General features: G+C 55.7%; 1 protein-coding gene across 1 annotated transcript; it reads left to right on the forward strand.

The window, feature by feature from the left end:
* Positions 1-3,758: 3,758 nt before the first annotated feature.
* Positions 3,759-15,117, forward strand: LOC121272868 (protein FAM189A1-like). The gene is made up of 4 exons (XM_041179705.1): positions 3,759-3,977; positions 10,554-10,610; positions 12,480-12,590; positions 14,935-15,117. Exons 1-4 carry the CDS (start codon positions 3,759-3,761, stop codon positions 15,115-15,117), a joined length of 570 nt encoding a protein of 189 aa, XP_041035639.1.
* The last annotated feature ends 1,090 nt before the right edge of the window (positions 15,118-16,207 follow it).

The following is a 16,207-nucleotide window of genomic DNA, read 5'->3' on the forward strand; positions in this document are numbered from 1 at the left end:
GTCTCTCTTTGACTCTCTCTCTGCCTGTCCCCCTCTCTCTGTATTTCATTCCCTCCCTGTGTCTGTCCCTCTCCCTCTCTCTGTTTTTCTCTCTTTCTGCCCCTCTTAGTGTCTCTCTCCCTGTCTCTCTCTCTCTGCCCCTCTTCCTCTTTCTTTGTGTCCTCTGTCTCTCTCTCGCTCTCTGGCTCCCTCTTTTCCCCTGTCTCTCCATCCCACCCTCTCCTCCTCTCTCTCTCTCTCTCCGAACCTCCTTCTGCTCCTCTCTCTCTCCCCCTCTTTCCCTTGCTCCCTCTCTCACTCTCTCCCCTCTCTCTACCTCGCTCCCTCTCCCTCCACTCTCACTCTCTCTCTCTGTCTCTGCCTCTCTCTCTGTGACTCTCTCAGCCCTCTTACGTTTTCTTTGTCTCTGTCTCCCTCTCTGTCTATCCCCAGCCCCTTTCTCTCTCTGTCCTCTCTCTCCCTCACCTCCACTCCCTCAATCGCCCATCTCCCTCTCTCTGTCTCCCACCTCCCTTTATCCTCCACCCCCTCTCTTCCTCCCTCACCCTCTCTCTCTGGCCCCACCCTCTCTCCCCCTCCCACACCGTCCCCCTCCCTCTTCCCCTCCCTCTCTTCACCCTCGCCCCTCCTCTCCACCTCCCCTCTCCTCTCCCCCTCCCTCCCTCTCCTGCCTCCTCCCCCTCCACCCTCCCTCTTATCTCCCCCTCCCTTACTCTCCTCTTCCTCACCTCATTCTCCTCTCCTTTACTCCCTTCAACCCTATATTCTATCTTTTCCCCTCCACATTCCCTCTCCCCAGCCCCTCCCCCTTCGCCTTCCCTCACCCCTCCATTCCCCCTCCATCTCCCCTTTCCCCTCCCCTCCCTCTCCCCCTTTCCCTCTCCCTCCTTTTCCCATCCCCTCCCCTCCCATTCACATCCCTTTCCCCTTCTGCATCCTCTCTTTCCACCCTCCCCCTCCCTCTCCCCCTTTCCCCTCCCCCTTTCCTCCTCCCCTCCCTTTCCACCTTCCTCTCCCCCTTCCCTCCCTCTCCCCCTTCTCACCCTCCCTCTTGCCTTCCCTCTCCCCTTCCCACCCACCCTCCCTCTATCCCTTCCCACCCTCCCTCCCTCTATCCCTTCCCACCCTCCCTCCCTCTATCCCTTCCCACCCTCCCTCCCTCTATCCCTTCCCACCCTCCCTCCCTCTCCCCCTTCCCTCCCTCTCCCCCTTCCCTCCCTCTCCCCCTTCCCACCCTCCCTCTCCCCTTCTCTCCCTCTCCCCCTTCCCTCCCTCTCCCCCTTCCCACCCTCCCTCTCCCCCTTCCCACCCTCCCTCTCCCCCTTCCCTCCCTCTCCCCCTTCCCACCCTCCCTCTCCCCTTCTCTCCCCTCCCTCCTCCCTCCCCCTACACCCTTAACCCCTCAACCCCTTTCCATCACATCCTCCCCCTGCCACCCCCTGTCCCTCTCCCCCAATCCCATTCCCCGCCCAACACCTTCCCCCACTCCTCCCACCCCTCTCCCCAATCCAAACTCTCCCCTCTCCCCTCCCTCCCCCACCCCCTTCCTCCCCTCCCCCCCTCCCCCCACCCCTCCCCCTCCCCCAACCCCTCCCCCCACCCCTCCCCCCACCCCTCCCCCCAACCCCTCCCCCCTCCCCCCAACCCCTCCCCCCAACACCTCCCATTCCCTCCCCCCCTCCCCCCAACCCCTCCCCCCTCCCCCCAACCCCTCCCCCCCTCCCCCCAACCCCTCCCCCAACCCCTCCCATTCCCTCCCCCCTCCCCCAACCCCTCCCATTCCCTCCCCTCTCTCCCACCCCCCAACCCCTCCCCCCAACCCCTCCCAACCCCTCCCCCCCTCCCCCCAACCCCTCCCATTCCCTCCCCCCCTCCCCAACCCCTCCCCCCTCCCCCAACCCCTCCCATTCCCTCCCCTCTCTCCCACCCCCCCCAACCCCCTCCCCCCAACCCCTCCCAACCCCTCCCCCCCTCCCCCCAACCCCTCCCATTCCCTCCCCCCCCCTCCCCAACCCCTCCCCCCTCCCCCAACCCCTCCCATTCCCTCCCTCTCTCCCACCCCCTAACCCCTCCCCCCCAACCCCTCCCCCCCCTCCCCCCCCCCAACCCCTCCCCCCTCCCCCAACCCCTCCCATTCCCTCCCCTCTCTCCCACCCCCTAACCCCTCCCCCCAACCCCTCCCCCCCTCCCCCCCCCAACCCCTCCCCCCTCCCCCAACCCCTCCCATTCCCTCCCCTCTCTCCCACCCCCTAACCCCTCCCCCCAACCCCTCCCCCCCTCCCCCCCCAACCCCTCCCCCCTCCCCCCAACCCCTCCCATTCCCTCCCCTCTCTCCCACCCCCTAACCCCTCCTCCCTCTAGTTTCCCCTCCTCTCTCCGCACCCCCCCCCACCCTTACCCTTTCCCCCTCCCCCCCCCCCCCCCCCCCCCCCCCCTTCCGCGCTCCCTCCTCGCTCTGGGTTAGTCTGAGTTGGGAGGGCCCGGCCGGGAGTTTGACTGACAGCCTCCCGGCCCTTACGTCAGCGGCAGCATCAGGACCAGGAGCAGGAGCTGGTGCAGGGAGCGGGACCGCGGCTCAGCTCAGCTCAGCTCAGCTCAGCCCGGCCGGCCGGGCTGGACAGGCAGCAGAGGGGGAGACCTGCCCAACCCCAACCCCAACCCCAACCCACCGCGGGGCTTCCTCTCCTTCAATCCCACTTGTCCCAATAACCTTCCCGAGTCCCGGAGTCTGCTGACCTCTCCCTCCAACCCTCCCTCCCCCACCTTTTGCTTTCCCTCCATCTCCCACCTTTCACTCCATCCCTCCTCTCCCCACCCCCACTTTCCCCTCTCCCTCCATCTCCTATCTTCCTCCTTGTTCCAACTTTCCCTCTCTCACCTTCCCCTCTCCAACCCTCTCTCTCAAATCTTCCCCCTCAAACCTTCCCCTCCCCCTCCATCCCTCCCCCTCACCTTCCCCTCTCCCTCCATCCCTCCCCCTCACCTTCCCCTCTCCCTCCATCCCTCCCCCTCACCTTCCCCTCTCCCTCCATCCCTCCCCCTCACCTTCCCCTCTCCCTCCATCCCTCCCCCTCACCTTCCCCTCTCCCTCCATCCCTCCCTCTCTCACCTTCCCCTCTCCCTCCATCCCTGCCTCTCCCTCCATACATCCCTCTCCCCATCCTTCCCTCTCCCACCTTCCCCTCTCCCTCCATCCCTCTCCTCCTCCCACATTCCTCTCTCCCTCTTTAACTTCATCTCTCCTTCCATCCCTCCACATCCCTCTATCCATCCCTCCCTTTTTCTCACTCCCTCTTTGCCTCCCTCTGTCTCTTCATCCCTCCTCTCCCTAGCCCTCCCTCTCACTCCCTCCACCTCCCCTCTCCTTCCTTTCCTCTCCCTCCCTTCCCTCTTTCCCCTTATTGCTCCCTGTCCAACTTTCCCTTTTTGTCTCTCCATTCCCTCCCATCTTCCCCCATCCTTCCCCCTTCCCTCCTTCCCCTTTCCCTTCTTCCCCCTTCCCCTCCATTCCTCAGTTCTTCTTCCATCTTTCCCTTTTCTTTCTTCCCTCTGGACCAATGATTTGGCTGCAGTCTTCCAGCCTCCTGGATATCAAGGATCCTTTCCTGTTGAGAATTTCTGAAAGTGGGAGATGTCCCACATCTACTTTCCTCCCAGTCCCCGGACGTTGCTGGCTTCTTACTCCGGAGTGACTCCAGGTGTCAGTCCCTGGACCTCAAATTCTCGCCTCTGCCCTGGATGTGATCCCCAGCTGAGGTATGCCAGTGTCTTCGGACTCCATCCCATCCCTGAGTCCAGGGGTGTCCCGGAGTTTGTCACGGCTCGGGGAACAGCGAGCCCGGACCCAGCTGCTCCTGGCCCTGGGGGTGACTCAAATCGCACTGGGCTCAATGATTGTAGCTGTCAGCTTTGCTGCTCTGGCCATCACCAACTCTGCGAAGATCAGGCATTCGTGTCCGTTCTGGGCTGGATTCTCAGTAAGTACAGGCTATCACAATCAGTAATAGATCCTGAGTGTCTGTATTATACAATTACTGCATACCCCCTGTATCTTGTAACTTCTACACATCCTGTGAGTGTGTTGAATTAGTATAATGGGTTCTGTGTGTATGTGTGTGTGTATTGCACTATTACAACAGTTCCTGTGTGTGGGTGTGAGTGTGCTTGGTGCACTATTGCAAACACACCGGCACAGGACCTGTTGTATGTGTATTTGTGTATTGCACCATTGCAATGCATTGTGCATATGTGTTTTGCATTATTACAGTGGGCCCTGTGTGTGTGTGTGTATCTATTGCACTATTACAATGGGCCCTGTGTGTGTGTGTCTATTGCACGATTACAATGGCCCTGTGTGTGTGTCTATTGCACGATTACAATGGGCCCTGTGTGTGTGTATGTGTGTGTTTTGCACTATTACAGTGGGCCCTGTGTGTGTGTGTGTCTATTGCACTATTACAATGTGCCCTGTGTGTGTCTATTGCACTATTACAATGTGCCCTGTGTGTGTGTCTATTGCACTATTACAGTGGGCCCTGTGTGTGTGTGTGTCTATTGCACTATTACAATGTGCCCTGTGTGTGTCTATTGCACTATTACAATGTGCCCTGTGTGTGTGTCTATTGCACTATTACAATGTGCCCTGTGTGTGTGTCTATTGCACGATTACAATGTGCCCTGTGTGTGTGTCTATTGCATGATTACAATGGGCCCTGTGTGTGTGTATGTGTATGTATTGCACTATTACAATGGGCCCTGTGTGTGTGTCTATTGCACGATTACAATGGGCCCTGTGTGTGTCTATTGCACGATTACAATGGGCCCTGGGTGTGTGTATGTGTGTGTCTGTTGCCCTATTACAATGGGCCCTGTGTGTGTGTATTGCACTATTACAATGGGCTCTGTTTGTGTGTGTGTGTGTGTGTGTGTGTGTGTGTGTGTGTGTGTGTGTATTGCACTATTACAATGGGCTCTGTTTGTGTGTATTGCACTATTACAATGGGCTCTGTTTGTGTGTGTGTGTGTGTGTGTTGCACTTTTACATTAGGTTGTGTGTGTGCGTGTGTGTGTATTGCACTATTACAATGGGTCCTGTGTGTGTGTGTGAAGAGAGTTGCACTGTTAAAGCAGAGGCTGAGGACTTGCTATGATTGCAGCCTCCTCATATCTACACTGGGCGCTTACCCAATCAGTCATTCATTTCATTTTTATGATGGGACTTAGTAGCTGAGTTATAAAAGCCACATTAATAATTTATATTGGATTTTCTTTTTTCCTTCCTGCTTTCTCATCCTGATCTCTTCACTTTGTATCGCTGATAAAAGACTTTTTGTCAAAGCTTTTTGTCTTGGACTCATCAGGACACTTTGCAAGTATACAATGTCAGGGGAAGCAACAAATTTATACTGTATGAGAAAAGAGTGCTGATTGATTGGCCAGTGGACTCTGATTGATAGAGGCGTTGCCATGGAGAATGCACCAGTTGATGGTGACCGACAGTTAACTGCCAAGCATTGTTTGAAATTTAAACCAGGTAGCTTGACTCTGATTGGTCAAGATATTGCCCTGGGGAATGTCACTTATTTTGTGCAGCTGAAACAGGCACAATGTGTGTACATGTTCTTTCTGTCTATAAATGGCCCTGTGTATTAATATGTTTAGCTTCCAGTGCACACAAATGCGCCACACAGCGAGCCCGGCTGACAATCTTAAATTGGCTGTCAGTGTAATTCTTAGCACACTGAGGATTATTTAGCAAATGTTGTCCAATCATAGAATCATATCTAATGTTAGGCACTGTGCTTGCAAAACTTAAAACACGGGCTGGTTGGGTGTGGTCTGTATCTTGCCCATTGCGACCAGCGGCTGGGACATGCTGTTTGATACGATCCGCCACTCTTTGGGACGTATGACCTACATACCTAGCCTCATACCTAGGCACTGAAATTCATATACCACATTACTCATTTGTGTGATAGGCAGAACATCCCTTTGGCTTGACAGCAGCATCCTGTTAGTGGCAAGTACCACAGGCTGAAAATGACAACCTTGGGCCCGTTCATGAGTTTGCGTGAGAGATGATCTGATCAGGATAGTCAAAACGGCCCTGAAAAGTGTCCAGTCTACCTCAGATTGTGGAAGGGCAAGGTATCTCGTGAAATTGAGAAACAGACGAAACCAGCTGTTTCTCGCTGCGTGGCAGTTAACTGTTAGCCACCATCAATTGGAGCATTCTCCATGGCAACACCTCTACCAATCAGAGTCCACTTGTCAACCAATCAGCACTCTCTTCTCATACAGTTTGAAGTTGTTGTTTCCCCTGACATTGTTAAACTTGCGATTGTCCTGATCAGTGCTGGATGAAAAACTTCGACAAAAAACACCTTTCTTTTAGCAATACGTAAGTTCTTCACTTTTTCCTGGGAGGAGTGGGTTCTTATGTAGAGGAAGCTTTACTCTGTATCTAACCCCGTGCTGTACCTGTCCTGGGAGTGTTTGATGGGGACGGTGTAGAGGGAGCTTTACTCTGTATCTAACCCCGTGCTGTACCTGTCCTGGGAGTGTTTGATGGGGACAGTGTAGAGGGAGCTTTACTCTGTATCTAACCCCGTGCTGTACCTGTCCTGGGAGTGTTTGATGGGGACAGTGTAGAGGGAGATTTACTCTGTATCTAACCCCGTGCTGTACCTGTCCTGGGAGTGTTTGATGGGGACAGTGTAGAGGGAGATTTACTCTGTATCTAACCCCGTGCTGTACCTGTCCTGGGAGTGTTTGATGGGGACAGTGTAGAGGGAGATTTACTCTGTATCTAACCCCGTGCTGTACCTGTCCTGGGAGTGTTTGATGCGGACAGTGTAGAGGGAGCTTTACTCTGTATCTAACCCCGTGCTGTACCTGTCCTGGGAGTGTTTGATGGGGACAGTGTAGAGGGAGCTTTACTCTGTATTAACCCCGTGCTGTACCTGTCCTGGGAGTGTTTGATGGGGACGGTGTAGAGGGAGCTTTACTCTGTATCTAACCCCATGCTGTACCTGTCCTGGGAGTGTTTGATGGGGACAGTGTAGAGGAAGCTTTACTCTGTATCTAACTCCGTGCTGTACCTGTCCTGGGAGTGTTTGATGGGGACAGTGTGGAGGGAGCTTTACTCTGTATATAACCCCGTGCTGTACCTGCCCTGGGAGTGTTTGATGGGGACAGTGTAGACAGAGCTTTACTCTGTATCTAACCCCGTGCTGTACCTGTCCTGAGAGTGTTTGATGGGGACAGTGTAGAGGAAGCTTTACTCTGTATCTAACCCCGTGCCGTACCTGTCCTGGGAGTGTTTGATGGGGACAGTGTAGAGGGAGCTTTACTCTGTATCTAACCCCGTGCTGTACCTGTCCTGGGAGTGTTTGATGGGGACAGTGCAGAGGGAGCTTTACTCTGTATCTAACCCCGTGCTGTACCTGTCCTGGGAGTGTTTGATGGGGACAGTGTAGAGGGAGCTTTACTCTGTATCTAACCCCGTGCTGTACCTGTCCTGGGAGTGTTTGATGGGGACAGTGCAGAGGGAGCTTTACTCTGTATCTAACCCCGTGCTGTACCTGTCCTGGGAGTGTTTGATGGGGACAGTGTAGAGGGAGCTTTACTCTGTATCTAACCCCGTGCTGTACCTGTCCTGGGAGTGTTTGATGGGGACAGTGTAGAAGGAGCTTTACTCTGTATCTAACCCCGTGCTGTACCTGTCCTGGGAGTGTTTGATGGGGACAGTGTAGAGGGAGCTTTACTCTGTATCTAACCCCGTGCTGTACCTGTCCTGGGAGTGTTTGATGGGGACAGTGTAGAGGGAGCTTTACTCTGTATCTAACCCCGTGCTGTACCTGTCCTGGGAGTGTTTGATGGGGGTGGTGTAGAGGGAGCTTTACTCTGTATCTAACCCCGTGCTGTACCTGTCCTGGGAGTGTTTGATGGGGACAGTGTAGAGGGAGCTTTACTCTGTATCTAACCCCGTGCTGTACCTGTCCTGAGAGTGTTTGATGATCAGACTGCGTGTTGATTTTAAGTATTACAATGATGTACCCTTCACCTTGACAAGTCTATAAATATTGATGGTTGTAGGCTGATCTGAGGTTTATCAGTTGAATACCCTGTAATATTGCTCATCCCTTCTCTGTCACCACCCTCAGTTGAATGTGGTTTGCCTTTTGCTACTGTTCTGCTATATTTTCTCTTCCTGTTTTTTCAGGCAGATCAATAAAGAATTTTGCTGGCTTTTAGGATGTAGAGTTGGGTTACAGAGAGATAAGGAATTGAATGTCAGCCTCAGCAGAAACGCATTACTGCAGAGCTATGTGTGGCTGAGGTTAAAACTGCTGCATCTACTGCTTCTAATATTAGCAGCAACTCTGTTCCTGTAACCTACACAGAGCTCAGCTGGGATCTTTCCCACTATCTTCAGGGCTGGGGTTTGGCGGTGGGGGGGGAGGTGGGGGGGCTGGTGGGGGGTTGGGGGGGGGGAGGTGGGGGTGGTGGGGTGGGGGTCGGAGGATGGTGGGGGTGTGGTGGGTGCATTACTGTGAGCATTAACTCCTGTCTGCATGTGCTGTACATGTGGCTTAAGAGCATGCGCTGGATCTGTGCATGTGTCAGGGTCCACTTGTGCATCTGGGGGCTTGCGCATGGGTTCCAGGGCCTGCGTGTATGTCTGGGGGCTTGCGCATGGGTTCCAGGGCCTGCGTGTATGTCTGGGGGCTTGCGCATGGGTTCCAGGGCCTGCGTGTATGTCTGGGGGCTTGCGCATGGGTTCCAGGGCCTGCGTGTATGTCTGGGGGCTTGCGCATGGGTTCCAGGGCCTGCGGAGATGTCTGGGGGCTTGCGCAAGAGTTCCAGAGCCCACATGTATGTCCGGGGGTGTGTGCATGTGTTTGGGACCTGCGTATATGTCTGGGGGCATGGGTGTGTATTTCAGGGCCTGCATGTTTGTCTGGGGGCTTGCGTGTGTGTTTCAGGGCCTGCATGTTTATCTAGGGTCATGCGTGTGTGTCTGAGGTGCGTGTGTGTTAGGGAGAATATGCCTGGGTATATGTGTTTGTCTGGACGCGTCTGCCTAGGGCTATGTGTGTGTGTGTTTGGGATGTTGGTTTGTTTCAGTATCTATGCGTACTGTGTGTATAGCGGTCTGTGTCTGGATGCCTGCATCTTTGTTTCTCTGCCTTTATTTTATGTATTAAGTTTGAAATGCCTGTTCCACTCTAAACTCATACTTTGTAAGTACTCCTACGAATGAAAACGCAACCATTTTGTAAGTTACGATGCTGAAAGTTGAAGTATAGATACATTGCTTAAAGAGACCAATGCCAGTTGGTGTTTTATTGCTAACAACTGCTGACCCAACACGAACTGGCCGGGAATCTGCAGAAACTTCCTTCATTCAATTCCAGTCCAGTTGATCCCAGGCTGCTGTTGATCTGCAGTGAATTGACTCTGTGGATGACAGGGACAGTACACTAACCACACAGCTGAACTACACACTGGCGTGGTTCTTCCTTCCTGATACAACACATAGCCTTGGATTTACCCAATCGGTTTCATTCTACTGCCCATCTGTCCTGAACCACTTTGCACGTAGTGCGGCTGTTGTATTGTTAGAGCCACAGCCCATTGCCTATGGGGGTGGGGGTGCTGTGGCTCTGTATTGTGGGGGCGTGGGAAGGGGTTGTCTGTACCAGGTGGGGTGGGTGGAGGGTGTTTGTACTCAGGGAAGAGGGGAGTTCTGTATTGGGGGCAGGGGAGGGGTGGTGGGGGGGGGGAAACCACTGTGTACCCTGGAAGGGTAGGGGAGAGGGGAGGGGGGGCGGTGGGGATTGGAGGGGGTCTGTACTCAGGGTTGGAAGGGGGCTCTGTACCTGGGAGGGGGCGGGGTGCTGTGGTGGGGGTTGGAGGGGATCTATCCCAGGAGTTGGGAGGGGGCTCTGTACATTGGTGGGGAGGTGGGGGGGGGGTGTTTGTCAGTGCATGTGGGAGGCTGGAGTGGTGTCTGTTCCTGAGGGGGGTGGGGCATGGGGGGGCTGTGGTGGGGAGGGGGGTGTGAAGGGGGTCTGTGCCCATGGGGATGGGAAGCAGGAAGGGGAGCTCAAGACCTGGGGGTGGAGGGGGGGGCGGATGGGAAGTTCAGTACCCATAAGGGGTGGGTGGGGTGGGGTGGGGGGGGGTGCAGGTGTGTCTGTACCCAGGAGGTGTGGGGTGGGGGTGGGAGGGTCCCTGTACCTGGGTGGGGGAGAAGGGGTGGTCCCTACCCCAGGGGAGGAAGTTGTGTACTTGGTGGGTGGGGTGGGGTGTGGGATCAGTGAGGGTGGGTCTGCACTTGGGGGTGGATACAGTAGGAGGGATCTCTAGCAAGGGCGGGAGGAGGAACCTGTACCTGGTGGTGGTGGAGTGGGTCTGTTCCTAGGGGCTGGGGCTCTACACCTGGCAGCTGAGGTGGTTTGGGGGCAGGGGAGGGGATTCTGTACTGGAGCACTTATTGGTTAGTCTACCCAATGTCATCAACCTGTCACCTTCCTTCTTATTGACAGGTGCTGCTGGCTGGGCTCATTGGAGTCATTTCTTGGAAACGGCCCCTCTCCCTCGTGGTAGGTGAACTACCTCAAACCCCCTGACCACTCCCCTCATCACACCCCACCCCTAAACCCCCTCCCCACATCACCCCCAAACCCACCTCACCACATCACCCCTAAACCTGCCCACCCCTCCCCACATCTCCCCTAAACCCCCTACCCCTCCCCACATCACCCCTAAACCCCCCCCCCACCCCTCCCCACATCACACCTAAACCCCCCCACCCCACATCACCCTTAAACCCCTAGGCCTCCCCACATCACCCCTAAACCCCCCCTCCCCACATCACCCCTAAACCCCCCTCCCCACATCACACCTAAACCCCCCCTCCCCACATCACACCTAAACCCCCCCTCCCCACATCACACCTAAACCCCCCTCCCCACATCACCCCGAAACCCCCCTCCCCACATCACCCCGAAACCCCCCTCCCCACATCACCCCGAAACCCCCCTCCCCACATCACCCCGAAACCCCCCTCCCCACATCACACATAAACCCCCATCCCCACATCACCCCTAAACCCCCCCACCCCTCCCCACATCACACCTAAACCCCCCTCCCCACATCACCCCTAAACCCCCCCCACCCCTCCCCACATCACACCTAAACCCCCCTCCCCACATCACCCCTAAACCCCCTACCCCTCCTCACATCACACCCCACCCCTCCTCACACCACCCCGTACCCCTCCCAACATCACCCCTAAATCCCCCTCCCCACATCACCCCTAAACCCCCTACCCCTCCCCACATCACCCCTAAACCCCCCACCCCTCCCCACATCACACCTAAACCCCCCTCCCCACATCAACCCTAAACCCCCCTCCCCACATCACCCCTAAATCCCCCTCCCCACATCACCCCTAAATCCCCCTCCCCACAGCACACCTAATCCCCCTCCCCACATCACACCTAATCCCCCTCCCCACATCAACCCTAAACCCCCCTCCCCACATCACCCCTAAAAGCCCCACCCCACACAACCCCTCAAACCCCCTGACCTCTCATCCTCCCCTCACCACCCCATCCCTCAAACCCCCCAGCTGCTTCCCTCACTACAGCAACCCTCAATCCCCTCACCCTCCCCTCAACACCCTTCACTTCTCCTCTGACCCCTCCCCTAAAATCCCTCATCCCCACAAACACCCCTCACCCCATCTCAAAACCCCCCTCATCCTTCCCCTCAAAAACCCCCTTACACACTCCGCTCACCTCACCCAGCCCACCACCCCAATATCCACTCACCACCCCTCACCCGCCCTCACCAACCCTTGCACCAACCACCTTTGTTTCACACGGGGCCCTGCAGCGTGCGTTTCACACGGGGCCGTGCGGCGTGCGTTTCACACGGGGCCCTGCGGCGTGCGTTTCACACGGGGCTCTGCGGCGTGCGTTTCACACGGGGCCGTGCGGCGTGCGTTTCACACGGGGCCCTGCGGCGTGCGTTTCACACGGGGCCGTGCGGCGTGCGTTTCACACGGGGCCGTGCGGCGTGCGTTTCACACGGGGCCGTGCGGCGTGCGTTTCACACGGGGCCGTGCGGCGTGCGTTTCACACGGGGCCGTGCGGCGTGCGTTTCACACGGGGCCGTGCGGCGTGCGTTTCACACGGGGCCGTGCGGCGTGCGTTTCACACGGGGCCGTGCGGCGTGCGTTTCACACGGGGCCGTGCGGCGTGCGTTTCACACGGGGCCGTGCGGCGTGCGTTTCACACGGGGCCGTGCGGCGTGCGTTTCACACGGGGCCGTGCGGCGTGCGTTTCACACGGGGCCGTGCGGCGTGCGTTTCACACGGGGCCGTGCGGCATGCGTTTACACGGGGCCGTTTGGCATGTGTTTGAGATGGGGCTGCGCGATGTGATTTATTCTCTCTCTCCCCACAGGTGACCTTTTTCACTCTACTCTCAGTTGTCTGCGTGATGCTTAGTCTAGCTGGTTCCATCCTGTCCTGTCAGAATGCTCAGACAGTGAAGTCACTGGAGGCCTGTCAGATGGTGCGTCTGCTCCAAGGGGTCAAGGAATGAGGGGCCACGAATGTGTCAGTGGTAGAGGGGTGAGGGATATGAATGGATCAGTGGTAGAGGGGTGAGGGATGTGAATGTGTCAGTGGTAGAGGGGTGAGGGATGTGTGAATGGGTCAGTGGTAGAGGGGTGAGGGATGTGTGAATGGGTCAGTGGTAGAGGGGTGGGGGATGTGTGAATGGGTCAGTGGTAGAAGGGTGAGGGATGTGTGAATGGGTCAGTGGTAGAGGGGTGAGGGATGTGTGAATGGGTCAGTGGTAGGGGATGAGGGATGTGTGAATGGGTCAGTGGTAGAGGGGTGAGGGATGTGTGAATGGGTCAGTGGTAGAGGGGTGAGGGATGTGTGAATGGGTCAGTGGTAGAGGGGTGAGGGATGTGAATGGGTCAGTGGTAGAGGGGTGAGGGATGTGTGAATGGGTCAGTGGTAGAGGGGTGAGGGATGTGTGAATGGGTCAGTGGTAGAGGGGTGAGGGATGTGTGAATGGGTCAGTGGTAGAGGGGTGAGGGATGTGACTCAGTCAGTGGTAGAGGGGTGAGGGATGTGAATGGGTCAGTGGTAGAGGGGTGAGGGATGTGTGAATGAGTCAGTGGTAGAGGGGTGAGGGATGTGTGAATGGGTCAGTGGTAGAGGGGTGAGGGATGTGAATGGGTCAGTGGTAGAGGGGTGAGGGATGTGTGAATGGATCAGTGGTAGAGGGGTGAGGGATGTGAATGTGTCAGTGGTACAGGGGTGAGGGATGTGACTCGGTCAGTGGTACAGGGGTGAGGGATGTGACTCGGTCAGTGGTAGAGGGGTGAGGGATGTGACTCGGTCAGTGGTAGAGGGGTGAGGGATGTGTGAATGGGTCAGTGGTAGAGGGGTGAGGGATGTGTGAATGGGTCAGTGGTAGAGGGGTGAGGGATGTGTGAATGGGTCAAGGGGAAGAGTTGATGGGCTGAGGGAGTGGGGGCAGTTAGATAGTGGTGCAGTAGAGAGCAGATTGTGGAGGGTAAGGGGTGACTGGGTTGTTCCTGTTGTTCATGGACAGCCGGGGAGGCAGCAAGCGTCTAGAAATGCAGAGAGCCCATGGTGCAGGGAGGTGGGGTGGCAGAGCAATCAGCAAGTGACCATTTAACATGCTAACCCCCATCTTGGTCTCTCCCCCACTCTGTTCCCATCGCCCTCCCCATCGTTCTCACTCTCCCCTCATCTCTCTTTCTCTCCTCACCTCTCTCTTTCTCCTTATCTATCTCCCTCTCTCCTCATCTATCTCCCTCTCTCCTCATCTATCTCCCTCTCCTCATCTATCTCCCTCTCTCCTCATCTCCCTCTCTCCTCATCTCCCTCTCTCCTCATCTCTCTCCCTCTCTCCTCATCTCTCTCCCTCTCTCCTCATCTCTCTCCCTCTCTCCTCATCTCTCTCCCTCTCTCCTCATCTCTCTCCCTCTCTCCTCATCTCTCTCCCTCTCTCCTCATCTATCTCCCTCTCTCCTCATCTCCCTCTCGCCTCATCTCTCTCCCTCTCTCCTCATCTCTCTCCCTCTCTCCTCATCTCTCGCTCTCTCCTCATTTCTCTCCCTCTCTCCTCATCTCTCTCTCTCTCCTCATCTCTCTCTCTCTCTCTCTCCATATCTCTCTCTCTCTCCTCATCTTTCTCTCTCTCCTCAAACCCGTCTCCTCCTTTCTCTACCCACCCACCCCCATCCCTGGCCTTCTCCCCCATCCCTGTACCCCTCCCCCGTCCCCCTCGTCGTCTCCCTCCTTGTTCCCGTTCCCCTCCCCCGCCCCTCTCCTGGTCCCCCTCCTCCGTCCCCTTCCCCCTCCCTCTACCCCTCCTTCCCCTCCTCTATCTCCCCCCTCCCTCACCCCCATCTCACTCTCCCCATCTCCTTCGCCCTCTGCCCCCTTCCCCCCTCTTTCACTGCTTTCCCTCGCTCTGCCCCCTCTCTCCCTCACTCTGCCTCCTCTCTCCCTCCCCCTGCTCCCCCTCTCTCCTTCCCTCTGCTTCCCCTCTCTCCCTAGCTCTGCCCCCTCTCTCCCTTGCTCTGCCCCCTCTCCCTCCCTCTGCTCCTCCTTTCTCCTTCCCTCTGCTCCCCCCTCCCTCCCTCTGCCTCCTCTCTCCCTCCCTCTGTCCCCCTCTCTCCCTCCCTCTGTCCCCCTCTCTCCCTCCCTCTGCCCCCTCTCTCTGTCTATCCTTCTCTCTCCCTTCTTCTTCCTCCTCTCTCCCTCCCTCTGTCTCCTCGTCTCTCTCCCTCTGTGCCCCTCTCTCCTTCCCTCTGCCCCGTCCCTCCCTGCCTCTACTCCCATCTATCTCTCTCGCTGTCTTCTCTGAACAGATTGGTTTTGACCGAGAGGGTCTGTGCATGTGCTGTGATCGGGAGACGCAGCGGGACCGTCCCAAACTGTGTGGGGCACTCGGCGAGCTGCTCAAACTGCATCATTTCCAGGACTGTCGGACAGTTCGGATGGCACTGCGGGTAAGAGGGACCGGGGCATCAGGAAATTGCTACAGTCATTAATAAGATGGTTATATCTGGATACTTAGAAAATCATAATGGGATCAGCTAGAGTCAATATGGTTTTGTGAGGGGGTAATCGTGTTTAACTAATTCATTAGAGTTCTTTGAGGAAGTTAGAAGTAAGGATGGATAAAGGGGAACCTGTAGATGTGGTATACTTAGATTTCCAAAAGGCATTTGATATAGTACCACATCAAAGGTCATTACGCAAGATAAGAGCACTTGGTGTAGATAACATATTAGCATGGATAAAGGATCGGTTAGCTAAGAGGAAGCAGAGAGTAGGGATAAATGGGTCTTTTTTGGGTTGGTCAGCTATTAAGACTGGAATGCCACAGGGATCAGTGCTGGGGCCTCAGCTATTTACCATTTACATCAATGATTTGGATCAAGGGACCGAGATAAGTAAGAAATTGAGTTGTCAAGAGGAGGTAGAGAGTTTGCAAAGCGATATAGACAGGTTAAGTAAGTGGGCAGAGCTTTGGCAGATGGAGTATAACGTGGGTAAATGTGAACTTGTCCACTTTGGAAGGAAGAATAGAAAAACAGTATAGTATTTAGGTGGAGAAATTGCAGAACTCGGTGGTACAGAGGGATCTGGGTCTCCTGGTACAAGTGATTAGGAAGGCAGATGGAATGTTGGTGTTTATTGCGAGGGGAATGAAATATAAAAGCAGGGAAGTTTTACTGCAGCTGTTTAGGGCCTTAGTAAGACCACACCTGGAATACTGTGTACAGTTTTGGTCTCCTTATTTGAAAAAGCATCTAACTGAGTTAGAAGTAGTTCCGAGAGGTTCACTCAGCTTATCCATGGGATGAGGCATGTATCTTCAGAGGAAAGCTTGAACAGGTTGGGCCTACACCCCCATTGGAGTTTAGAAGAATGAGAGGTGATCTTATTGAAACATGCAAGATCCTGAGGGCGCTTGACAGGGTGGCTACCAGAAGGATGTTTCCACTCGTAGGAGAGAATAGAATGAGGGGACACAGTTTAAGAATAAGAGCTTTACTGTTTAGTACAGAGATGATGTTATGGGACAGTCTTTTGGTAAAACTGAGTTATTTAAAAATCCCAGAGGGAAACTTTAAA

This window comes from Carcharodon carcharias, chromosome 36 (assembly GCF_017639515.1).
Source record: "Carcharodon carcharias isolate sCarCar2 chromosome 36, sCarCar2.pri, whole genome shotgun sequence".
In the NCBI taxonomy this organism is placed as follows: Eukaryota; Metazoa; Chordata; class Chondrichthyes; order Lamniformes; family Lamnidae; genus Carcharodon; species Carcharodon carcharias.

Coding starts and splice junctions, on each gene's coding strand:
- LOC121272868 (XM_041179705.1), top strand. CDS start 3,759: ATGCCAGTGTCTTCGGACTCCATCCCATCCCTGAGTCCAGGGGTGTCC. Junction 3,978..10,553: donor CGTTCTGGGCTGGATTCTCA/GTAAGTACAGGC, acceptor TCTTATTGACAG/GTGCTGCTGGCTGGGCTCAT. Junction 12,591..14,934: donor CACTGGAGGCCTGTCAGATG/GTGCGTCTGCTC, acceptor TTCTCTGAACAG/ATTGGTTTTGACCGAGAGGG.